Raw genomic sequence first — 26,073 nt, forward strand, 5'->3', positions numbered from 1 at the left:
CCATGAGACTTAGATAAGGGATGCTGTCTGTCCACTCTGTGCCATGACTCTCAGAGAGCAGACCCTACCAGTCCTTGTTCTTTTGTCTCATGAATAATTCACTTGGACGGGAAGTCTGTCCTCCTAGAAGTAGCTAGGCACATAGAGAAACATTCCCTGTTAAGCTGGCTGAGACTTCTGCTGATTACAACAAAAACCCTGCCCCATAAATATTCCCACGAAAACAGGTCTACTCCTTCCTATGAAAGTAAAAGACCCCCCCCCCCCGCCCCGGTTACCCCGACAGTGAGATTTCCACTTCTGGGGCGCTCTCCCTAAGGCACTAGCCTGAATAATTTCAATGTCTTGTATTGTTTGGTTTCTGTCTTTACCAAGGTGCATGTATCATTCATGCAAAAACAGTAAAAAAAAAAAAAAAGGAAAGAAACAGCAGGTGTCGGTTCTCAGGGGCTCGCCCTAGCTCAAAACTCCCAGCCAATCACAGGAGAAGTCGGCCTCCTCCCAACCCTCCAGCCCAGTTCCCATGTTCCTCGCCTTTGAAGTCACGTCCGCTACAGGGAGTCTCTTCCCATGGCCTCCGGAAGCATTCGGCCCGTCCACGAGCCACGCTTCAGAGAGGGCCGCTCCGGGAACGCCGCCGCGCACCTCCGGAAGGGATGACCTATTCCCGCCTTCTCCCCCGCAGCCCACCCGAGCGGCGTGGGTGGCAAGAAGCCACCCAACCGCTCTCGCGCAGACACCCACTCGCTCCCTCTCCCGGCTCCCCGGCGGTCCGCGGCAGCCAATCAAAGGTCCAGTTTCTCAGCGGCGTCGCATCCTTGTGACGTTAGCACATCCTCTCCAACGCCCCCTTCCGCGTTGCGGCACCTCTAGCCCGCCGGAGGGCGGCTCCTCTCGATGGTCTTAACCCTTCAATTACTAGCGGGCGGCGCTGCGTTTCCAGGGTAGAGGAAACGAGGCGCCGCGCTGGCGCCTGGACGGCGGGAAGCGGCTCCGGAGCGAGAACGCGCGTGAGAGAGCCCGAGAGAGACAGAGAGCGAGCGAGCGCGCGGGAGAAACTGAGGGCGTGGGGTGGGAGAGAGACTTCCAGAGAGACAGAGCGAGAGGCCGAGACTGAGACTGTCCCTAGCACAGGCCAGGATGTCTTGGGATTCGAATCCCTGGGTTGGGCCGGCCGGGAGCGGGGATTTCGAAGGAAGCGGGTGATTTTCCCCGTCGTCCATATCTCCCCGGTGTGGGAATGGCGGTCGTGCACTCTGGGGGGGGCGTCGTTCTCTTTCCCAGCTTCGGGGTGGCGTTTTTCAGCGGAGAAAGAGGATGCCGCGGGCATTCGTAGCCGGCGGGACTACACTTGGGCTAGGATCAGTGTTCAGCGGGTTCAGAAATCACCGTGTCCTTGGCATCACCTCCCTCCCCACCTCCTCTCCCACCGCACAGCAGGAGACGGAGACTGGAGGGTTTTCAAGGAGGACTGTATTGCCCCTATTGAAACACACCGTCCGACAAACCCTTTCTCCGACGTGTGACAGAGGGACGGTTGTAACGTGAAATATGACTAGACATGCGTTTAATGGGCGCTGTGATTGCTGCATTCGTGCGCAATGAATGGTCCAGGCCATTTGTGTCCAGTAGCCGCACAAGCTGCAGGGTCTCATGTTTGGAGAAGGAGGGCCTCTCCGCCGTCCACCTTGCTGGAGTACAGGCGACCCTGGGCGGTAACCCTCTGCGCCATCAGAAATGTGGTGCTCTGAGTAGCCACAGATTTCCATCTGCATCTCCAATACCATTTCCCTCTGCTGACGTATCCCTGTTGGGTGCGTTGGATTTGTGCGTGGGTGTGAGGGTAGTTTGGTGTGTTTGCTCGCAAAAGGAAAAGCGAATGGCCTTGCTGGCTGAGCTTATCAGGGCACTAGCAGTGGAGAGGGAAAGGACTACTGTATTCTTAGGAGCAGAATGTCAACAACTCCCTGTAAAACGGGCAGTGTGTCTTAACCTGGAATGCTTTGGCATTTAATAAAATTTCCCGTGAATACTTTTCATAGGGAAGCACTGTTTTTACTGTTTCTGGTTGGACAGTGGTTACATTTCAAATCGTAGTTCAGAATTTGTGAAATACCCAAATTAAATCTCTCCATGGCAGTAATCCATTTCCTTTCCTTAGTGTGTGGTTGGAAGATTAATTTGAGATAAGTGTTCAGTTCTGGGCTGGGCATTCGTGCCTGGCAGGGGAAACTTAGGTTCTTTAAGGGAGGGGCCTGATGTGCTAAAATGAAATCTATACCGTGTTTAGCCACTTATGAGAATATGAAACTAAGGAGAGCCGCAGGTAAGTAGATGTCAGTTAATGCGAATTAAAATGGGTGACAATATAAAGAGAGATTGGTGTCACAAATAGTGAAGTGACTTTTGTATTTCAGCAGACCTCAGTGAGAAATGGTCACCACCACTCCCTAGATGTGTGACCTTGAGTGAGTTGCTTAACCTCTCTGATCCTGTTACCTCATCTGCTACTGGAGATGATAATATATATCATAGCATGCCCTGGGAGAAGCTGTTCCTGACCACCTGGGCTATGGTGGTTTTGACTTCCTCTGTGTCAGAAGTACCCCTGTCTCATGCCTGCCATAGTTGTCTTTTTGTTTTGTTTTGTGATTGCAGATGGTCTTACTCTGTCACCCTGGCTGGACTGCATTGGCCTCAACCTCCTGAGTTCAAGTGATCGTCCCACCTCAGCCTTCCTGGTAGCTGGGACCATAGGTGTGCAGCATCATGCCTGGCTAATTTTTAGAATACTTTTGTGGAGATGGTGGTCTCGCCCTGTTGCTCAGGCTGACCTCAAACTCCTGGGCTGAAGCAGTCCTCCCACCTCAGCCTCCCAAAGTGCTTGGATTAGAGGCGTGAGCCACCATTCCTGGCTCCTTGATCAATATTTTATTCCTCAGATTGAGATGTGTCCTTGGGATGGGGCTGCATTTGATAATTCACTGAAGGCACCACTGAATGGAGTGGACCCTCAGTAAATACCTGGAGGAATGTGACCTGGCCAGTGAGGTTATTTTCTTTTTAGGTGAAAGGTGTAACAGTCACTCGGCCTACACCCACAGTATCGACCTTGTGAACCCAGCGACCTGACTGCCTTGGGTGAGTCTAGGTAAGCTCCATTCTCGCCAGAGCCACCTTGCTCCTTGTCTTCCTCTTGCTGCTCTGGCCACTCCTCTTGGTCCCTCCCCTGTGCCCCTCCCTGGACTCCTGGTTGTACTCCCGCTGCTTCTCTATATACTCAGCTGCTGGGAGACCCCTGATACCAGCACCACGCTTCACTGCTGTCTTCATTTTCTTCTTTGTTTCTTAAAAATGGGCATTGCTGGCTTTACTGACTACCTGTTCTTTTTTTTACAAAGCTGCTAAGAATTGTATCTCCTCCACTCCAGACCCAGTAGGATAGAGATAATCTGTGTAGACATAAAAAATATAGAACGTCTGCAAGTTGTGTGTGGGACAGACTCTTTCCTCAATCTGTGTGGCGTTGCGTGGCTAGGAGTTAGATTCCTTTGCCATGACATGGCGCAAGACTAGGAGCACAGTTTTCAGCACCCAGCGACCTTGCACGGATCTTACTCATTTTGCTGTAGGATTTTGCCACTTCTAGAAAAAATTCCATGTTTAATTGGGATTATTAAATGAAATCTGTGTCTTTAAACTGAAGTAAATGCCCCACATCCTCCTTGTTGCATTTGATATTTGTAAATGTCCACTGGGCTCAAGGCTCTATGATGGGTGAACAAGACAAAGTCCCCGGCTTCTCTCAGCCCCTGGGCTAGTGGGTTGACAGAGAAATGACCATCTGTTGACAGCTGAGTGGGATTGGGGCTGGGACAGGGGAAATACAGGGCATTTTAGGAGCTTGAAGAAGGCCTCCTGGGGGAGATGCTATCTCAGCTGGGTCCTGCAGGGTGAATTAGAGGTCAGAGTCTTGCCAGGAGCCATTGCAGTCCCCAACTGTCCATCGTCATCCCATTCTACCTGCTGAGGTGGTGAGTTGCCTTTCTGATCAGGCCTGACTGATGAGGGATTTTTCTTTACTCACAGCTGAAAGAGACGTCTTGATCTGGTGACGTTGTGGGAATGTTTTTTGAGGGCCCAATAGAGTGTAGTGGTTAGGGACACTGGCTCTGATTCTAGGCAGGCTTCCAACCCAGTTCTCTCCATGGCAATCATATAACCTTGAGAAAATTGTCATCCTCACCTGTGAAGTGGGTTTTTATTTTTCATACTAACAATACCAAACTGAGAGGGGTGTGTTTGTGAGTATGTGTGTGTGTGTTCAGTACATATTCGAACTGTTTCTGATATGGTTCTGTCTTTCTTACCCCAGTGTGTGCTGAGAGCCACGATTTGGTAAATAAACATTCAGAGGACCAGTATCCTCTGAAGAAAACTGGTGAATTCTTGGTTTCCACGTTTGTCAAAAGAATAGAGCCTGGAAGGCTGATCTAAAGTTTCCATTTAGCATTTAATGTCAATTTTAGGTTGCATTCATCCAAGATGTATTTATCAAAACAATACAGAGAGATGCCCTTACTGCAAAATATGCCATTGGGTTTTTTCACTTAACCTACAGCAAGATTGACTTTTTTCCCTCAGGAGTACAGTTCTGTGAGCTTTGACACAGGCGTACATTCTTGTCGCCGCCACCACCACAGTCAGGATCCAGAACAGTCCCATCACCCCAGGGTGCTCCCAGGAACTGCCCCACTGCGGTTACCCCTTCTTCATCCATCATCCCTGGTGTAAAGTGATCTATTTCCTTCCCTCTAGGTTTGCCTTGGGGAGAGTGTTACGTCAATGACACCAAACAGTTTGTGGCCTTGTGAGGCGGGCTTCCTTCTTTTGGCCCGACGAACACTTGGATGAGTGTCAGATGCCTCTGTCCTAGGCTGTTCTTTTTTCACGAAAGCAGTTTCGCTGTGTGGAAGACCACAGGTGTTCAGCCATCCTTCTACTGAATGACATTTTCCTCACTCCAGTGTGGGGCAGTTTTGCGTCGAGCTGCTTTTACAATTCAGTGCAGGCTTTTCTGTGAACCTAAGTTTTCATTTCTCTAGGGTAGATACCAAGGAGTGGGATGGCTGGGTCCTATGGTCAACATCTGTTTGACTTACAAGAAACTGCCAAACTCCTTCTCAAAGCTGCTATGCCATTTCGCCTTCCCAATTGCAAAGTGTGAGAGTTCCAGTCGCCCAACATGTTCTCCTTGCTTGGCCTTGCCAGTCTTCACGGTGTTAATTTGCATTCCCCTAATGCTGAATGATGTTAAATATGGTTTCTTGTGCTCCCGTTCAAGTTTTTCCCCCATTTTCTAGTGGGGTGTTGATTTTCTTATTGTGGAGTTTTGAAAATGCGCCATGTATTTTGGATATAAGATCTGTCAGGTCGGTGATTCTCAAACATTTCCTCCTAGTGGTGCAACTTCGATTTTCATTCTCTGAACACACTGGCTCTTATACAACCAAAGTTGTGTTGTGTTGTGTTGTGTTGTGTTGTGTTGTGTTGTGTTGTGTTGTGTTCTATTCTATTCTGTTCTGTTCTATTCTATTCTATTCTATTCTATTCTATTCTATTCTATTCTATTTATCTAGAGACAGGGGCTCGCTATGTCGCCCAGACTGGAGGGCAGTGGCTCGATCTCGGCTCACTGCAAACTCTGCCTCCTGGGTCGAGCAATTCTCCTGCCTCAGCCTCCCCAGTAGCTGGGGACTACAGGCATGTGCCACCACGCCAGCTAATTTTTGTATTTTTTGGTAGAGACGGGGTTTCACCATGTTGGCCAGGCTGGCCTCGAACAACTGAACTCAAGTGACCTGCCCACCTTGGCCTCCCGAAGTGTTGGGATTACAGGCGGGAGCCACCGCGCCCGGCCAGAGCCAGAGTTTTAAATTTTGCCAAACTCCTATTCATCCGTCTTTCCTTTCCATGGATCATGCATCTCAGGTCATGTCCTAGCCTCCCCTCACAAAGATGTCTTCCTACGGTTTCTCCCAAAAGTCTTAGTATTGAACTTCGGTTTGTAGGTCTCTGAACCCTTTTTCCTTAATTGCATGTAAAGGTTGAGGTTGAGGTGCTTCTCTTTGCATAAGGATAGGCCACCTGATGCATTGAAAAGCTTATCCCTTCTCCATTGGATTCCCTCTCACACCCATGTCAAAACTTATTGGACACATTTCTATGGATGGATTGATTCATGGACTCTATTTTATTCCATGGATCTACTCGTCTACCCCTGTAAGCCAGCAATCTCGATTATTACAGCTTTAGAGCAAATCTGAAAATCTGATAATATGATCTCTCTAAATCCCTTCTGCTTTTTGAGACATCAAATATTCTACGTGAATTGTAGAATCTGCTTGTTTATATATGCAGATGTCCCTCAAGGATTCTGATAGGCAGGGACTGCATTCATTCTCCAGATCAAATTGGGGACAATGGACTTTTAACCTTTTGGGGTCTTTAAATATGGGAACACATTGTTTCTCTCCATTTAACTAAATCTTCTTTGATTTCTTCATCACCATATAATAGTTTTGGGCATGCAGACCCCTTCCATGTATTTTCGCTCTATACATAGCCATTTCATTGTGTTTGTAGCTTTTGTAAAACAGTATTATTTCTTAAATTTAGGTTTCCAGTTACTCATAGGATTGTTTTCTGTGTGTTGAGTTTCTCTCCTGTATCGCTGCTAAGCTCTCATTAATGAGCACTAAGCTCTTATTAGCTCTGAGAGTCTGGAGGAGATTCATTGGTTGTTTCTTGTAGACGATCACAGGATATATGAAAAGGAGTACTTTGGTTTCTTGCTTTCTCCGACGTGTGCCATGACTCTCCTGGCATTATAGCACTGACTAGGCCTCCAGCGTGATGTTGAATAGCTGTGGTGAGAGTGGACGTCCTTGCCTGGTTCGCATCCTTAGGCAGAAAGCATCCAGTCGTTGACCATTAAGTGGCTTGTTAGTTGTAGGTTTGACTGTACACGCCCTTTTTCAGGTTGAAGAAGTTGTCTTGTGTTCCTAGTGTGCTACAGCTTTTATATCACCAGCGGACTTGGAATCTTATTGAATGGTTTTTCTGCGTAGCTTGATGTGATCCTGTCATTTTTGTTCTTCATCTGATCTCTCAATCTGTGGATTACATTGATTGATTTTCAGGTGCGGGAAGAACAACCCTTGCATTCCTGCTATAAAACCCACTTGATGGTGGCTTATTCTTCTTCTCACATACTGCTGAATTCCAATTACTAAGTTTTGTTGAATACTTTGGTGCCTGTATTAGGAAAGAATACCGGTCTGTCCTTTTCTTGGTATCCCTGCGGTGCTGGCCTCATAAAATCAGCGGGGCACATTGCCTCTGCTTTGTTTCCTAGAAGAAGTTGGGTAAGTTGGTGATATTTGTTCATTAAACGTTTGGTAGAATTGGCCAGTGAAACTGTTGCGGCCCGGAGATCTTTTTGCAAATGTGTTTGCCTGTGAATTCGACTTCTTTAAAACATACAGGACTGTGACACAGTTCAGTGTTTGAAATCCATCCTGTGTGAGTTTCCATAGCTTGTGGTTTTCAAGTATGTGCTACATTTCCTCTGACCTGTGGAATATGAATCTGTAGAGTCGTGTGTGTTCTTACCATATTGACCCTTTTATGTTTTCTGGGTCTGGAGTGCAGTCTCTTCTTGCATTCCTGATAACTGGTAACTTGTTTCTTTGCCCTCTTTTTTCCCAGCCCGTCCTGCCACGGGTGTATCAATTTCATTGATCACTTCAAAGAACCAGCTTTTGGATTAGTTGAATTCATCTATGTGTTTTTCTCTTTGAAGTCTCCTGGGGGTTTTTGCTTCTGTTATTTAGTAAAATAAATTCTTATCCACACTCGGAATTTGGAAACGATTTCCATAGGCATGAGCAGCCCTTTTGACTAGATGCAAACCCAGTGGTCGGGAAGGTGAACATACAAAAGGGTGTGTCCCCATGGTGCAAACGCTTACAGTTGAGTAAAAGTCTCCCTTGTGAATGGATGAAAAATGAACGCTCATGGGCAGAGCATCTGTGAGTCACGCCTTGATGATTCTACAAATGATGCTTGGGAAGGGGTTGGAGAGTGTCAGCAGGGAATTGACATCGTCGAACTGCATCGCAGCCTTTTGCACTCCGTGTCACGTGGATGCATTAGTTGGTATCATTTCTAAATCCTTTATTAGATGGCATTAATATTCTAAGCTGGTGACATGTATGATCTCACGTCATCCTCAGAAGAAGCCTAGGACAGGGTCTCTGTATAATCTCCATTCTACACACAGGAAGTGGAGGGACAGAGAGGTTGAGTAAGATGAATAATCATGTGTTTTCTTCTGGTCTTATCACTTTGTGTTGCAGTCTGGGTTCTGCCCGCACACATTCCTCGCTACCTTCTTCGTGTCTGAGAATCTCCAGCTTCACCTCCTTTTCTGGACCCAAGGGCCTGGCGGGGCTTCCAGCTGGGACCAGACCTCCATGGATCCACTCCAGAAACGGAATCCAGCATCACCTTCCAAATCTTCCCTGATGACAGCTGCAGAGACTTCCCAGGAAGATCCAGCGTCCTCTCAGCCTTCTTACTCAGAACAGCCGATGATGGGCCTCAGTAACCTGAGCCCCGGTCCTGGCCCCAGCCAGGCCGTGCCTCTCCCAGAGGGGCTGCTCCATCAGCGGTACAGAGAGGAGAAGACGCTGGAAGAGCGGCAGTGGGAGAGGCTGGAGTTCCTTCAGAGGAAGAAAGCGTTCCTGCGGCACGTGAGGAGGAGACACCGTGATCACATGGCCCCCTATGCTGTTGGGAGGGAAGCCAGAGTCTCCCCGTTAGGTGACCGAGGTCAGAATCGATTCCGATGTGAATGTCGATACTGCCAGAGCCACAGGCCAAATCTTTCTGGGATCCCTGGGGAGAGTAACAGGGCCCCACAACCCTCCTCCTGGGAGACGCTGGTGCAGGGCCTCAGTGGCTTGACCCTCAGCCTAGGCACCAACCAGCCCGGGCCTCTGCCCGAAGCAGCACTCCAACCACAGGAGACAGAGGAGAAGCGCCAGCGAGAGAGGCAGCAGGAGAGCAAAATAATGTTTCAGAGGCTGCTGAAGCAGTGGTTAGAGGAAAACTGAGACGTGCACCCACATGGGATGGAGACCCAAAGGGACTGCCGTGTTGGCAGCGCCTGGGTGTGGGCCCATTTTGGGGACCAAACACCAAGCTGTGGTCGGATGAGTGCCAGGACCTGTGTGCCGGGACACGTGGGAATCCTCCCAGCATGATGCTTGACCGACCCCAGGAAGGTCCTCATCTTTCGTGCCTGTCATTCTCGGATGGCTGTGAGGCATTCCTTGGCAAGGGACGCTGCATACCAGCGGTCCTCGCCGCATCTCACGTGGCTCCCGTGATGCATGTTGTTGCTTTCCCACCCGGGATCTCCATCTCTCTTCCCTTCCTGCTGTCAGTGAGAGATCACATGTCTGTGTAGTGTGAATGCCTTGTCGCTGTCCTGTGCTTTTGCACCATTGAGTTGACTGCCTCTGAGAAGCAGCACTAGGCCTGTTGAATTGCCATGTGCTGCCCTGAGATCCCGTTTCAAGAATGGGCAGCTAAACGCCGTGTGGGAAAGGGATGTGGAATGAGAACTTGGTGGTTCACCGCTGTACTGTTTGTGTAATCATTTATGTATGTGGTAAGCTACATGTATGTAAATATTGCAATACCCCTAACAGCCGAGTAGTAGTCTCCCTTGCAGGAATTTCTGACGGGGTTCTTCATCATCAGTACCAAATAAATATATGTAGGAATGGAAAATGGGTGTAGAATTCAGGTTTGTTCCTCACTATTGGTTGGTTTCTCATTAGATCTGAGCTGACTACCTTGAAATCTCCCCAAGCAGGGGATCCGGGTTTATTGAGGGAAGCTCTACGCTGTGGAGACTGGGAACGGGGGAGGGAGGGCACCAGAGAACACAGCCCAGTCACTGTTTGAGCCCTGCAGCGGGACCAGCATCCAGACCGGCGAGGCAGGGCCATGACTTCGAAGAGAGGCTTCCTGTGCACAGGAGACGTGGAAGCAGAGTCCACCACCCACGGTGAGAGCCCTGCATGTTGGTGCTGGTGCCCTGGCTTAGGGGCTGCGGCGCCATTGCTTGTTGTGTGGTGGGCCCAGGTGGCTGAACCTGAGCAACAGTTTGCACCTGCTTTGTCAGAACCAGAGCATCCTTGGGTTCTTCCAACATCTTATTGCGATTTAGACATGTGTGTCTTTTAATTTCAGGAGGCACAAATGATTAAATCTCTCTCTTTTTTTTTAACCTCTGCAGAATCCTGAGATGTGAACCCAGCCAGTACCCGTGTGACTCCTCTGAACTGAAAACAAATTCTGCTTTGTGTCAGTCTGTTTTAGGTAGTCCCCAGAGCTGTCTTGCTGCAAAAGTCTATGCGTCTCCTGCCGACAGAAGTGGCTTGAAAACAGGTAAGTGTCTTAGGTTCTGATGCTGAGATCTCATGAGAGAGTTGACAGTTGAACTGACCTAGCTCCAGGGGAGAAGGGAAAAAACAGCAGGGCTATTCCTTCTTGAAACACAAAGGCCTAAATGCAGACCGGTAAATCTCGGAGGGCTTCAGAGGGGTTCGGGTTTCAAAGGGGTTCAAGGTGTTGCCCTTTGGCTGATGTTTCCTAGGGTTCTGACGGTATTTTCCCCATTTCTGTATGTCAGCTGCCTTCCTCCACTCCCACACACCCATCCTCTAGCAACATTTTCAGTTCCGCTTTATGAATTTGGAAAGCAGAACACCAGAGAAGTTAGGGAACTAGCCCACGGTGGCACAGGCAGTAAGAGGTAGAACAAGCATCCGAACCAGCACCCGAACCTAGGCAGGCTGGGATCGGAGCTGGCCCCCTTCAGCAGTTCACCTCTGTGAAGGCTGTGGGTGAAGTGCCTAGAGCCGGGCTTTGGTGCTCATTTCATAGCTGGTAGCACCAGGTCTTGGTGAGATCCATTGCTGAATCCTCCACACAGTGCCGTGGGCCAGGTACAATCATCCCCACCTTGCGGAGAGTTTGTGCAGGTCCTAAGGTGGTGGCCAGAGATGCATGCATTTGTCTGACTCCCCAGCCACTCAGATGCTCTCTGCGGACCTTCTCAGTCAGCCCAGTAAGCACGCCAGGTCCGTGCTGCCAGTGACAGTCATCATTTCAGCAATCATCAGGGTTTCCATTTTCTCACCTTGCCTCTCTCCCTTCTGGGCTACGTCGACTGTCGTGGTGGGGAGGTGAGGAGGAGTTGCAGAGGTAGCCCTGCTCCGGGGGATTGAGCGATTCATCAGGGAGAGAGAGCTGACCCCATCTTAGTCTGTGTCCTTCCGCTATATCATGAAATACAACGGGCTGGGTGCTCTGGATTGGATATGGTGTGTTTATCCCCACCAAGAGTCAGGTTGAAGTTGAATCCCCAGTGCTGCAGTGTTGGGAGGTGGGTCCTAGTGGGAGGTGTTTGGGTCATGGCAGGGATCCCTCATGAATGATTCCGTGTCCTGTGATGCCATCGTGCTGGGCTGAGTTCTTACTCTCACAGGTATGAATTAGTTCGCAGGAGAGTGGATTGTTCACAAGATTCTGGCCTCCCTGGATTCTCTCTCCCTTCCTTCTTTCCAAGTGATCTCGTTGCACACGCCAGCTCCTCTTCCACTTTCCACCATGAGTTGAAGCAGCCCGAGGCCCTCACCAGATGCAGTTGCCCAAAAATGAATGTTTCAGCCAGCAGAATTGTGAGCCAGATAAACCAATTGTTTCTTTTAATTTAAAAGGTGTATTTATATGAATTGTTTTTAGAGACAGGGTGATGCTCTGTTGCCGACGAGAGTGGAGTGGCACGATCATGGCTCACTACAGCCTTGAACTCAGGTGGGATGCTCCCACCTGAGCCAAGTAGCTCAAGGATGTACTGCCATGCCAGGCTAATCTTTAAATGTTCTGTAGAGATAGCGTCTGGCCGTGTTGCCCAGGCAGATCTCGAACTTCAGGCCTGAAGCGATCCTCCCACCTTGGCCTCTCAGAGTCCTGGGATTAACAGGCACGAGCCACCGTGCCTGGCTTCCGGTTTTCTTTAGAAATGAGCCAGTCTCAGGTATTCTGTTATAGCAAAGCAAAATGAACCAAGACAGCTGGCAATTTGTAATGGAAACAAATTTATTTCTCATGACCCTGGATGCTGGGAAGTCCAAAACGAAGGTACCGGTATCTGGTATCTGGTGAGAGTCTTCTTGGTATTTCCTCACGTGGCAAAAGGTGGAAGGACAAGCCGGGAAGAATGTTATGTCCTCACATAGCAGACGAGGAAAAGAGAGAGCAAGCCGACTTCCGCAAGCTCTTTTCATAGCAGCATTCATTCACTCACGAGGGCTCTGCCGTGATGGCCTAAACACCTGCTGTTATTCCACACCTCCCAACACTGTTGCAGTGGGGATTAATTTCACTGTGAGTTTTGGAGGGAACACAAATATTGAAACGCTAGCAGGCACGCATTGTTGTGTCAGAGAACGGGTGTTTGATCCTGTGCGGTCCCAGTCCCAGGAGATGAAAGGAGTGAGAAGGATCTGAGTTGGAAAAACCAGACATCAGGGGCTTGCTCAGGGAGGTCACAGATGCACAGTGCCACAGGGTCTCCAGGAACAGGCATGGAAAATGGGTGGGTGGCGGTAACTGAGGCACTCGGCACACCCTCCACATCCTCACTTCCAGGTCTTTGTCCCTGTACCTGCGTGTTGGGGGTGGATGGGACTTGGGGGTCATGTCTGAGACACCATACTATCCCAAGTTACAGACTAGGATCTGCAGTCCTGTGATGTCCACAGGTGTCCAGCATGCGACATTTCAGAGTAGAGACCACACCAAAAGCACCAGCAGGCGAGAAAGATTGGGACAGGGAAAGGTGCAAATGCAGTGATCACGTGGGACATCGGAGTAGACCCAGAGAATGTAAGGAAATAGAAAGACTACATTAAAAATTTTCCCACTAGGGACAGTCTAGGCTCCAGTGCCTCGTTGGTGAAGTCTATCCAACATTTACAAAATACATAATACCAGCCCTTCACAGATTCTTTCAGAATGTAGAGGAGGAGGGAACATTTCCCAACTCATCCTCTGAAAATTGTATTACCCTGCAACTAAAGGCAGACAGAGGCTGGGCGTGGTGGCTCACGCATGTAACCCCAAGATGTTGGGAATCCGAGGCGGGCGGACCACCCGAGGTCAGGAGTTTGTGACCAGCCTGGCCAACATGGTGAAACCCCGACTCTACTAAAAATACAAAAATTAGCCGAGTATAGTGGTGGGCACCTGTATTCCCAGCTACTCGGGAGGCAGAGGCAGAGGCAGAGGCAGGAGAATTGCTTGAACCTGGGAGGCACAGGTTGCAGTGAGCCCAGATCGCACCACTGCACTCCAGCTTGGGCAACAGGCGAGATTTCTCTCAAAAGCAATAATAATAATAATAATAATAATAATAATAGCAATGCCAGACAGAGACAGCAGAAGAATACCGTAAACCAATATCCATCATGAATATGCATGCGAAAATCCCCAAGAAAATATTAGCAAACCCCAATCCAGCGACACATACAGTGGGTTACACAACATGACCAAGTGACATTTATTCTAGGAATGCATTCAAATTTCAGTTAAGGTAATCCACCCTGTTAATATAATAGAGGACAGGAACTATATCATCATCTTCATAGACAGAGAAAAATATTTGACAGCATCTGATAAAACCATGTCTGCACAAAGATACATGCTCAGATGTTCACTGCAGCATTTTGCAGGAAGGCCCCAGAGTGGAAACAAGCCAAACGTCTACCAATCAGTAAAGGGATAAAGAAGTGGTATATCCATACAGCCGAACGTTACTGAGCCATGACAAGGAACACGCTACTGATGCACGCTACAGCGTGTTTGTGCCTCCAAGACATTATGCTAACTGACAAATGTCAGACACAGAAGACCACTTACTGCACAAGTCAGTTTATAGGAAATGCCCAGAGAGGCAGCTCTACAGAGAGAGAAAGGAGCTTACTGGTTGCCTGGGCGGGCCTGGAGGTAAAGTAATGGGGATTGACTGCTGCTAGTGGGTACCAGGGATCTTTCTGGGGTGATGGAAGTATTCTGAAACTGGATGGTGGTGAGGGCTGCAAAACTGTGTACATTTGCTTAATCTCGCCGTATTATTCCCTTTGGGTACGTGAAAGTTTGTGGCAAGCAAATTAAACCTTAGTAAAACCATTTAAAACATGTAGTGCAAACGTGACCGTAAGTCGTGGAGGAAAGGGTATGCAGTCATTTTTTCTACAACAGTAAGCAATATCCCCTTTCTTTTCCTATTCCACGTCCTGCCTACATGTCCTGCCTGGTCGCCTGGCTCCTCCACGTGCACCTGATGCTCCAGCCAGATAGACTGTGCACACCTGGGCAGAGGCAGTGCTGGTGAGTGCACGTCTACGTGTGTGTCTGTGTACGGTGTGCGCACGTTCCTGGTTCCTGCGCGGGCAGCCTGTGGGTGCGTGCACTAGTGACTGTCAATCCTCTGTCTGTGGGCAGGCTCCCATAATCCATGCTACATCCTGAATTCCACTGCCGGTTTTTCTGTTCACCAATCTCAAGGACCTGGCTTCAGTTTCCCTGGTAACCAACCTCAGCCCTTAGCTTCAACCTCTGAGCACAGGAAGACAGCCAGAGTGGGGAGGGGTGGTGTCTCACCCACAGGGCCCCTGCCGGAGCTGAGCACCCCAATGGGATGAGTGGCAGCACGGTTACCAAGACAACAGAACTCTCGACCCCTTTCCACCTGCAAGGCTCTTCTTTCTCCCTCTCCTGGGCCTGCCGAGTATCAGGTCAGAAAGGGAAAGCTGTGGCATAACCACCCTCCTAAGTCCTTGAAATTGGTCTGACGTGGCTGTAGAATAAATATGTGAAAAGATGCTCTTGAAGGCGAGGCAACTCCTACATTTTTTTTCCAATTCATTAACTATAAACAAGGCTATGGAGTCCAAGGTTATATTAAAAAAAACAGGGCAGGTGAAGGGCAGGTGAGCTTATGTCTCTCAACGTCAGCTGTGCATCAGGTCTCTCGTGGAGCATTTGTCCACGAGCGGATGCCGGGCCCAATCCCCAGAGAGTCTGACTTAGCGGGTGTGGAATGTGGCCCCAGCGTGACTATCATTTTGTAACTCCTCTTATGAAAGCCGAGGTGGCAGCTGCAGAAACGGAACCATCCTCATAGGAAGTAAAGCATATCTGAAACACAAGGTCCCTCGTCAAAGGGAAAGCAGGACGTCTTTGTTCCCTGCTATGCTGGCAGTTTCTAGGGCTAATAGATTTCCTGGGCTAAGGAAAGGTCAAAAACATTCAAAGTAGCTTGAGTGCTTGTTTTACAGCTGACACTGTGCTCGCTTTCCTCTATAGTCCTGAAATCAAAATTTTCATGTTAACATGCTGCATTTGCCAATGAAATATATTGTTGTTTCTGGTGAGGGTCTCCTATGCTCGAGTTATTTTTTTTTTAACTTTCCACACATCCTCTTTATTATTATTGTTATTATTATGTGTGTGTGTGATAAGAACACTTAGCCAAAGATCTACTCTTTTAGTAAATTTGAAGTATACAGTAGTGTATTTAGCTGTAGGCATTATGCTATATAGTAGATCTCTAAAACTTCTTTATCTTGCCTAACTGAAACTTTGCAACTTTGACCATCAACCCTCCACTCCCTGCCCCAACCAGCCCCTGGCAACCACCATTCTACTCTCTGTTTATATAAGTTTAATTATTTTAGATTCCACATATAAGTGAGGTCACACAGTATGTGTCTGGCATATTCACTTAGCATAATGTTCTCAAGGTCCATCCACGTTGTCACAAATGTCAGAATTTCCTTCTTTTTAAGGCTGAATAATATTCCATTGTATGTATATACCACATTTTCTTTATTCATCCATCAATGACCACTTAGGTTGTTTTTATATCCTGGTTATTACGAACAGTGCTGCAAAGAACATGGGGGAGTATCTGGACTATAAATACCCAGAGTGAGATTACTAGATCATATGGTAGTTATTTTCAAGGTGAGTAAAACACTGCATAGATACGTTCACGAGACGTTGCACAATCATTCCTTGAATCTGGAGATGGCTCAGATTTGTATTAGCTGATGTGGATGAATCAGCTCCCAGGCTTACTTATTAAGTGTGTTGAGATGCATTTTCACATTTTATTATAATTAGTGATATCAGATGAATCCTTCTGCTTAAAGGGCCATATACCACTAGGAAATGTACGATGAAAAATACAATTCAGCAGTCCCTTGTTTCATGTGCACCCGTGGAGACCCACCTCCACAAACTTCTGGGTTTTTTCTTCAGCTATTTCTTCTGAATATTCACCTCTGTGTCTCTAAATGATGGGCTCCTACTGCTGTGTCTCGATTTAGGGATTTGGAGGTTATCTGTTGAGTTCTCAGAGGAAATGAGCATTTCGGTCTCTGAGATACCTTACAGGGCCTGGGTCTGCTCTTTGGCCTTCCCTGTGGGGGCCACCCAAGCCCGGGCCTGGGCCTCCGCTCGGATGCCTGTAGAGAGTCTCTGCCAATAAGAAGCCTTCATGGGACACTCTTTGCTCATCTGTGGCAATGTGGAGGTCCTGGTTGGCTTTTTCCAGAGCCTTGCAGCAGAGTCACAGGGTGATCCTCAGCCAACCTGGCATTATTCCTAGGTTCTGGTGTTCAGGAACCGAGTGGATGGTGGTGCCAACCCGTGAGACACGAGACACAGTTGGGGGTTCACCCGCTGATTTGTTGGGCTTGTGGGATATCTGAGTGGACATGCTCCTTAAACCATGCCCTGTGGGGGCTCTGGGGCTCAGCTGGGGTTTTCCTGGTGGAGTTCGTGATGCAGGAATCCATCAGCACACAAGCGGAGAAGGACGGAACCAAGTCTGGGTGGCCACGTGGGCACCCAGGGTCACCTACAGAATGAGGAGTGTCCAGGGCAAAGGTCGCAAGCCAGGAAATAACATTTTTGAGATGCTCGAAGTAAAAGGACCAACGAGGAGACTCAGAAGTAATGGCCTCGGGGTAGGAGGAAAGCCAGGGGCGGCTTCACAGAATCTGAGAAGCAGAGTGTATTGGAAAAAGGAACGTGAACTGTGGCCAGGACAGCACTGGGTGCTTTGATTTAGCATTGCAGAACTAGTTGGAGATTTCAGCTGGGGAACGTTGCGTGGCTGTGGGGCTCACTGAGGAGGAAGCAGGAAGAGGTAACCAGCAACTCTGCTGCTGTGGTCGACGGGTTCAAGAAGCTTGGCTTGAAAAGATTCAGTGACCCGGGCTAGGAGAAGCAGAGGGCTGAGGACTTGCCAGGGTGTGCTATCTTCTCCTTCCCAAACACGTGAGAGGAAAATCGTGAGGTGCAGGTGCCAGAAATCCGTGACAAGAGTCTCGAGGCCCGGTAACAGATGGCCCAGGCAGACAGGTATATGAGCCTCGTGGTGTTTCTCTGAAGTTGAGGATAGAGGAGCAGCGGTTTCAAAGCAGCGGTGGGGTTGCAGGAAGGCTTCCACCACCACTCTCCTTCCTCCTCTTTCTTACCGCCGTGACCCATGGTGGTATGGCCCGTGAGATACCTCATCTTCCATGAAAACGGCCTAAATGGATGGTGTCCACAGAGATTGTAAGAGTACTTAAGTCGGTAGAGTGTGCAATCGGGCGGGCAGGCGTTGGGAATATGTGGAAGGTGGCATCAGAGGGAGGAGGAGTCCCGCTGGGGGAACACAGAGCAGTCTTGCGATGAGAGTGGTGGACCTATGGGGCTTGGAGTTGGGGTGATGGAAGGGGCTGGGTACATGGGGGCACTTGGTCTGGAGGTTCACACCAAATGCCTGGTGTGAGGAGGTTTCTTTGCTTGGGACCATAGAAGCATGAGGAGCCATCAGAAGCCAGAAGACGTTGTTTGTGTCTGTGGCCCTGGCTAGGATGGATTTCCAGCCTCTGTAAACCTAAGCCCTATCGTGAGAGTGGCTTCAAAGTGTTACGCCTCGTGGTGAGGAGGCTGTGCTTTTGGGCCCTTCCAGGGAGGATCAGAGAGACTTAGCCACAGGGTGACACAACAGAACTCCCCTGGGAGTTCTCCGTGGGAACTGCGAGGGGCCCCGTGTTCCGGGATTTTTTGCAAACGCAAGGAGAGCCCCGAGTCTGGAGGTTTAGGTATCTCGCAGCGAGCTACCTGTACCAGGCCGCCATAAATAATGGTGGGGTATGTTCCCCAGTGAAGGAGCAGTGTGCAATCCAAGAAAGATTCCAGCCATCGCTACCTGGCCACAGCCTAGGTGCCATCGAGAACTGAAGATCTTTGTCAAGGACACCCGTCATTGCTCCCTAAACTCTCTTTGGGTGGTGGGGGGGTCTCCGGGTGTCTACCTGGGTGGTACCCCCTATAAGAAAAGGGGACCACATGGGGCGTGAATGTGACAAGAGGAGAAGCAAGCCCTTCCTCCAAATTGACCCCTTTAGAGATCCCAGGATGAGACACAAGGGCCCTGGGAGCCTCTCTGGGTCTGGTTCCTGGTGTGCATTTGCCAGACTCTTCGGCCTCAGAGCGCTGCTGGGGCGTGAAGAAGAAGTGCTGTAGAACTCACGATTTTCTTAGCGTCAAGAGCCCAATCAGGATCTGGAAGTGGTGGCGTGGCCTCGGAGTTCCAGGTACTTGAGAGGCTGAGGTGGGAGGATGGCTTGAGCCGAGGAGTTCAAGGCTGTAGTGATCTATGTTTGCACCACTGCACTCCAGCCTGGGTGACAGAGCAAGACCTTATCTCAAAAAAACAAAAAGAACCAAATCAGGCAATGCGTATATAAATGTTTTGTAAATATTACAGCTCCATGTGAAGTAAGAGTGTTATTACTGATTTTGTTTTTGCTGCCTAACTGTGGTGGCTGCTTCTATTAGTAACCGAGTTCTGTTATTAAATGAAAACACTCAAAGGGGCCCAAGACAGCTGACTCACCCCGGGGTGGAGAAGCGAGACCTGCCGAAAGGGCCGTGCCAGTGCACGAGGGTGCGTGGCGTCTGTGAAAACTCAGGAGGTTCCGCCTTGCAGAATGAGTTTCTGCCAGGATACAACGATAGGAGACAATTCTTGGTCTGTCAGGAGCCACTGAAATTCTCCCCTGTACCTGTCAACTCTTGGGAGGAAACTGGCATGTACATTTGAAAGAAATAAGAAGGAAAAAAGCCCTCCTTCTTTTAATAAGAAATTTTGGCTTGCTACATCTCCTCCAGACGTCATTCTCTGGCTGTAGAAACATTTTTTCACTCCACCCTCCAGGGCTCAGGCCCTGGGAAGTGGGGTCTATCTTAATAAAGAACACTGGAGCCCGGCATGGCTGGGGATGTCAGTGATGGCCCCCAAGGAGGTCCTGCTCACCTCGGTGACACTCATTGGCTGTTCCACTGTATGTGTCTGTCTGGTTTTCTCCTCTTTCTGTACTCTGTTTGGGGAGGGTCTATTTATGGGGAGTTAATATCACCCCAGATGATTAAAGAAGAGGTGGCAGCCATGCACACTGGTGCACACCTGTAATCCCAATCATTTGGGAGGTTGAGGCTGGAGGATGCTTGAGCCCAGCAGTTTGCGACCAGCCTGGGCAACATAATGAGACCTCATCTCTACAAAGAATAAACACATTAGCCGGCTATGGTCGTGCAAGGTTGTACTCGCAGCTACTGGGGTGGTTGAGGTGGGAGGATCTCTTGAGCCCAGGAGTTTGAAGCTTCAGTGAGCTACTGTCGTGCTACTAGACTCCATCCTAGGTGACAGAAAAAAAAGACAAAGAAAAGAGAAAGAAAGAAAGAGAAGGGGGGGAAAAACCCTTCTTTTTATAAGAATCTTTGGCTTACTGCTTTTCCTCTAGGCGTCCTTTCCTGGCTCTGGAGAGTTTTTGACTCCAAGCTCCATGGCCCAGGCCCTGGGAAATGGGGTCTGTCCTAATAAAGGATAGTAGAGCCTGGCCTTGCATGGGGAGGGGAACGACAGCTTCTCTATTCTGTGTGTCTGTCAGATTCTCTGCTCTTTCTGTGTCCTGTTTAGGGAGTCTGCTTATGAGGGGTTAAAATTGTCCTGGGTTACAGTATGGAAGACAAGTACGTCCCATTCCCTTGCTACTGTGGACTGATAAGACGGTGTGCAGAGGAGGAGTCGGAGGGAACGGTATGCAGAGAGCACGAACTCACTCAAGTCCCTCACACCCCACAAGCACATTGGCTGATTTATTCTCTCTGACTGATGTGACGTTTATCTTGCTTGTCCACCCTCTGGACTGGATAGTAAGGGGAAACAAACCCACTGGATTTTCATCTAATCTGGTATCATCTGATGCTGTCATGTCACCGGTCCATTTGTATAAATGCTCAATCTGTTTTGGTGAAAAATGATCAGTCTCTTGGATTGCCACCCCACCTCCCTACTCCTGTCCAAGATGGGGAAGGGGCATATATGGCTTTTGAGTCTCCATGGTGATGTGGGAAGGGGCCTTTGACACTGGAGGTTGACTGCAGTGTCTTCGGTCGTTTTTGAGGGAGGGCTCACTCTTGTCCCCAAGTCCTGCTGGCGATGCTGCCCTGCTCATCCATGTGTGAGGCTGGTGTAGCTTGCATTTTTGTCTCTCTCATCTTGATCAGGACCTTGTGCTCCTTGGCTGACTTGACCTCAGCCCACCCGTGCTGGCATCTGCAGACCCTTCTGAGTCTGGGCCTCATCCTCTCCTTGACCCCTGGCCAGTGCTGTCCACTCCACAGCCTCAGCTGCAGGGTCTCCTAGCTCCTATCTGGCTTATGCTTGCTTCATGGTAACACCGCCGGGTTTTGAATCAGCCAGTTCCACATTCCCCTGTCAGAGAATGTCGAGCGCTGAGGTCTCCCAAAACAGCAGGAACCCAGATCAGCTCTACAAAGTGAAATTCCTGAACTCCAGACATCCCTCTGCCCGAAGAGGCTACTGGGCCATTCTGCAAAATGAGCCCCAAATTTGCATGAGGTAAAACCCTCTTTTACTCGAAGCTTCACTCCACTCCCTTGTCACACCTTCCTCCTCTGAGATGTCTGACTCTGTCACTGCCTCTGGGGACCTCCTACCGCCCCTGTGACCAGAACAGGACACGTTCTTTGGCTTGTCTTTCATGTTCACCTCAGGCTTGCCCTATTATATCCAGGTCAAGAAGGTCACACAGTTGGGAATTTGTCCTTTTTCAGAACAACAATAGAATGTGTTTCCAAGGGCCTGAGCCACGGAGCTTGGATTCAAAAAATGTGTCCAGAGCCAGGAAAGGACACCTAGGGAAAAAGCAGTAAGCCAAAGGTTTACTGCTTCTTTCTTATAAGAAGAAGGGGAGATTTTTCCCTCTTGTTTCTCTTTTCTCTTTTTTTTCCGAGACACCATCTCGCTCTGTCACCAAGGCTGGACTATAGTGGCACGATCATAGCTCACTGCAGCCTCAAAATCCTAGTTTCAAGAGATCCTTCCACCTCAGCCACCCCAAAATACAGATTAGGGACAAAGGCCCTATTGATGGGAGTTGAGGAGGCCGTGGCCTCTGAACTCCAGGCGGTTTTTGTTGAAGGGCAGCACATGCTGTGCCAGCAGCTGCTGAAGGACATGTGGGGAGAGGGTGGGTTTTTCCTCCTTTGCTTGTAGAGTGCTCCAACGTAGAGGGGGCAGTTGATGACTTCGAAGAGAGGAGGGATCACTGCAGGAGCAAAGCCCCTGAGAAGGTGGGAGGTATGGCATCCTGAGCTGAGGTGAGGGCTGGCTTGTTAGGAGCACTGTATGCTCAAGGGCGGCAGAGAATGCCAGGGCAGGCACGGGTAGAGCGGGCTTGGGAAGCTCTAAGAGTTGCCAGTGGGTTGCTTCTGTCTTCTCAGTGAATCCTTAGGATAAGCCACTGAAATGGAAGAGGGTTCCTAGCATACTTGGGGAGTATGTTAGCATTAGAGGGAGGATGACAGTGAAAGTGAGAAGCAATCTCTCTTGGTCATGGAGAAAGGTACAGGAATTCGTAAGGCGTTAAGGTTTTTCTCATCAGTGCTCAGCTCCTGTGAGGCAGGGCGCCCATCCTTTACTGCACATCATGGAGGGGCGCAGTCTCTCCTGAGGACAAGGGCATGAAGGTGGGCAGGAGGAGACCCCTGAGGACGGATAGGTTCTGGCAGTGGCCTGGTCAGCCCCTGGGGTCGCTGAGATGGCTAGGGAGGATCGGTGGAGTAAGGGCTGCGGGGAGGACAGGGGGTGTGTCACGTGGGAAGCGTTTTCAAATGTTGGCTGGGTGGGAGGAGAATGGGCCTGGGACTGTCACACGTCTCGAACGCGGGGCGGCTGCGCAGTCGTGTCCCTCAGCCGTCAGCTCCCAACAGCAGCGAAGGAAGCCTGCGGCTAAACCCGAGGAGACTGGAGCCGACCTCCCCCTCTTCCGACGCGGAGGCGCAGAGCTCGTCAATCCTAGGCCAGCCCCGCCCTCCGCACTGCGTTTTTCTGGCGGCGCAGGAACTTTCTGCGCGGTTGCTATGGTTCCGAGGGCGGGACTAGTGGGGTGGTGTTTGTCGCCGCTGGAAGTTACTGGGCAGTTGCTATGGTTGCGAGGGCGGGTGTCGGGGAGGCTTTTGTGCAGGGTTGAGTCCCTTTTCCTTGTTCGCCGGAGCCATTGCGGCCCGTTCCAGTACCCTCTCTGGTCGTCGGTCTCCTCCTGCTTTTCCGCCCACGTGGAGCTCTCCCGGGTTGGTGCCGAAAAGCAGCGAAGATGATGAAATTTCCTCTCCGGTTGGCGGCGTTCGGTTTCTTTGGCCGGCAGGTGGCAGTGTTGCACTGTGGAGTGGCTGTGCTCGCCTTCTGCCCCGCCCTTCGCGAGCGAAAAAACGTTGCGCAGCTTTTTCCGAGGGAAGAGGTCTTTTTTGTTTTTTTTTTTTTTCGGTTCCCTGGCGTCTGAACCCACTGGTCCTGGAGCCTGAGTTGCTGCCTTCTGGGGGGGTCCCTCGCTGAAACTCAGTACTGGTGAACAAAGCCCTTTTGCTTTTCAAATCGGCCTGTCTCCCGCGGGCCTGCCCGCGTCCCTTAGCAACCTTTATTCTGCTGCTCTGAATGGTCTCGTCATTCTTTCCCCCACGTCGTTCTGGAAAACGTGGACTTTCATCAATGTATTCTTTCATTAGGGAGGGTGTTCAGCCTTGCTGGAGAACATGCGAGGCGAGATAACGCAGAATAAAGAGAACAAATCTTAGCCACCGTCCTATCACTGAGCGGTGGCCATTCATTATGCTTTGTGAAATTTCCTTAGAGGGTTTTTCATCCATAAAGGTACATTTTCCACATACTGACATTCCTACTTACGTCACGACTTCAACATCCTTATTTTATAACTCGGTTTCACATTTTTGAAAAATGGTTTTTGTGATTTTCGTCTTTTTGATTGAAATAATGCAAACGTTTTCTGGAATGTTCAGTTTTCCTGTGAAACTGCAGTGCACAATTCATTAACTCGTGATCCAAAGACTGCTGTCACCGTGTTCTCTTATGAGGGCAGGAGCTGTGGTCTGTGTGTGTTCCAGTCTTTTGTCCTCAGTACTTGCAAGGGCACTTAGAAATTACTGGGTGCCTAATAAACATTGTGAAATAAAATAATATTTATATTTCCCGTCATTTTTCTTCATACATGTAGAAACAATCTTTTCATAGCAGTAGAGGAGAGATAAAATATAGTGAAGAAAACTATCCACAGTTCCATCAACATGCCATCATCACTAATCATATTTTTTTATTTCCTTAGCGGCTTTTCATCTATAAAGGTACATTTTAAACATACTGAGATTGATGTTTGCATCATTTCTTTCAAAACAGTTTAAACTATTCTATTTAGAATTAAGGTGTCCCACAAATTATTTCAAAAATACTTGAAAATTTTTTATTCATGTCTTTTGCTAATACAATGTGTACTATAGAAGAAGAACAAAAAAAAATTAACAATTAAGCTGGACAACAGAAATAACCCTGACCCCCTATTTCAAAGGTTAATATCAGAACGTGATCATTATAAGGACAGGAACTATATTTGTTTTGCTTTGTTTTTGCTCACCAATTTATTTTCAGCACATTACCAGAACAGGTCTAGCTTTGTCTTGTCAATATAGACATTTGTTGAATACAAATACAAGTGCCTAGTTTCTTTTTTTTTTTTAGTTTTTTTATTATTATTATACTTTTAAGTTCTAGGGTACATGTGCACAACGTGCAGGTTTGTTACATATGTATACATGTGCCATGTTGGTGTGCTGCACCCATTAACTCATCATTTACATTAGGTATATCTCCTAATGCTATCCCTCCCCCCTCCTCCCACCCCATGACAGGCCCCAGTGTGTGATGTTCCCCTTCCTGTGTCCAAGTGTTCTCATTGTTCAGTTCTCACCTATGAATGTGAACATGTGGTGTTTGGTTTTCTTTCCTTGCGATAGTTTGCTGAGAATGATGGTTTCCAGCTTCATCCGTGTCCCTACAAAGGACATGAACTCATGCTTTTTTTTATGGCTGCATAGTATTCCATGGTGTATATGTGCCATATTTTCTTAATCCAGTCTATCATTGGTGGGTTGGTTCCAAGTCTTTGCTATTGTGAATAGTGTCACAATAAACATACGTGTGTATGTGTCTTTATAGCAGCATGATTTATAATCCTTTGGGTATATACTCAGTATTGGGATGGCTGGGTCAAATGGTATTTCTAGTTCTAGATCCTTGAGGAATCACCACACTGTCTTCCACAGCGGTTGAACTAGTTTACAGTCCCACCAACAGTGTAAAAGTGTTCCTATTTCTCCACATCCTCTCCAGCACCTGTTGTTTCCTTTTTAATGATCGCCATTCTAACCGGCATGAGATGGTATCTCATTGTGGTTTTGATTTGCACTTCTCTGATGGCCAGTGATGATGAGCATTTTTGCATGTGTCTGTTGACAAGTGCCTAATTTCTTCCAGGTGATTTAAAAAAAAAAAAATAGGCCAGGAGTTGTGGCTCAGGCCTGTAATCCCAGCGCTTTGGGAGGCCAAGGCAGGAGGATTGCTTGATCCCAGGAGTTGGAGGCCAGCCTGGGCAACATAGTGCAACCCTGTCTCCACAAAACATAAACGATAAAATTGGCAGGCTGTGGTGGCGTGTACCTATAGTCCTAGCTTTTGGGAGCCACAGGGGGCTGAAGTGGGAGGGTCGTTTAAGCCCAGGAGGTCAAGGCTGCAGTGAGCCTTGATTGCACCACTGAACTCCAACCTGGGCGACAGAACAGAGACCCTGTCTCAAAAAAAAAAAAAAAAAAAGGTATCATTTCATAATATTTAGATCCTACTCTTTGAACAATTTCCTACATGGTTTATTTTTTCTTTCCATTTTGCATTATTTCTGTGAGCAGTGACTGCCATGATTTTTAAAAAATGTTTTGCTGGCTCTTTTACACACTTCCCCAGTGTGTCTTTTATTCTTATACTGGGGACAGGAAAGCATTCTGCAAGCCAGTGTGTAATCTAGAGTCTGATAGACCAGGGACAACAGACTCCACCTCTGTGTGCCTGTTTCCACAAGAGTAGATTAAGGGTGGTAACAGCATTTGCTTCAGGGGGTGATGTTCATCATAAATAGCCCAACAGGTTCTTGGCTTGGGTCCTGGCAGTTGTAGATGTCATACTACTGTTGTTATCTCTAATATTTTCTATTACATATGTAATAAGTTTTTTTTTTTTTTTTTTTTTTTTTTTTTTTTTTTTTTTTGAGACAGAGTCTCCCTCTGTCGCTCAGGCTGGGGTGCAGTGGCACAATCTCGGCTCACTGCAACCTCTGCCTCCCAGGTTCAAGCGATTCTCATGCCTTACCCTCCCGAGTAGCTGGGATTACAGGTGTGTGCTACCACGCGTGGCTGATTTTTGTCTTTTTAGTAGAGACAGGG

General features: G+C 48.6%; 1 protein-coding gene across 15 annotated transcripts in view; it reads left to right on the top strand.

Moving 5' to 3' along the window:
• Positions 1-895: 895 nt before the first annotated feature.
• LOC105493795 (protein FAM156A/FAM156B) overlaps positions 896-26,073 on the top strand; it is a 31,107-nt gene continuing 5,929 nt past the window's right edge. Inside the window, exons 1-5 of one of the 15 annotated variants that reach the window (XR_011618469.1) lie at positions 1,017-2,757; positions 3,068-3,151; positions 8,421-10,524; positions 14,495-14,532; positions 14,647-19,521. Coding sequence is in view for 8 of the 15 variants with exons in the window: in XM_071089304.1 (XP_070945405.1) it covers positions 8,538-9,179 (642 nt within the window). In the remaining 7 variants the exon portion in view is untranslated. The other 14 variants (XM_071089298.1, XM_071089301.1, XR_011618470.1 and 11 more) reach the window with 14 other exon arrangements.

The sequence above is a fragment of the Macaca nemestrina genome, chromosome X (genome assembly GCF_043159975.1).
Source record: "Macaca nemestrina isolate mMacNem1 chromosome X, mMacNem.hap1, whole genome shotgun sequence".
Taxonomy (NCBI): domain Eukaryota; kingdom Metazoa; phylum Chordata; class Mammalia; order Primates; family Cercopithecidae; genus Macaca; species Macaca nemestrina.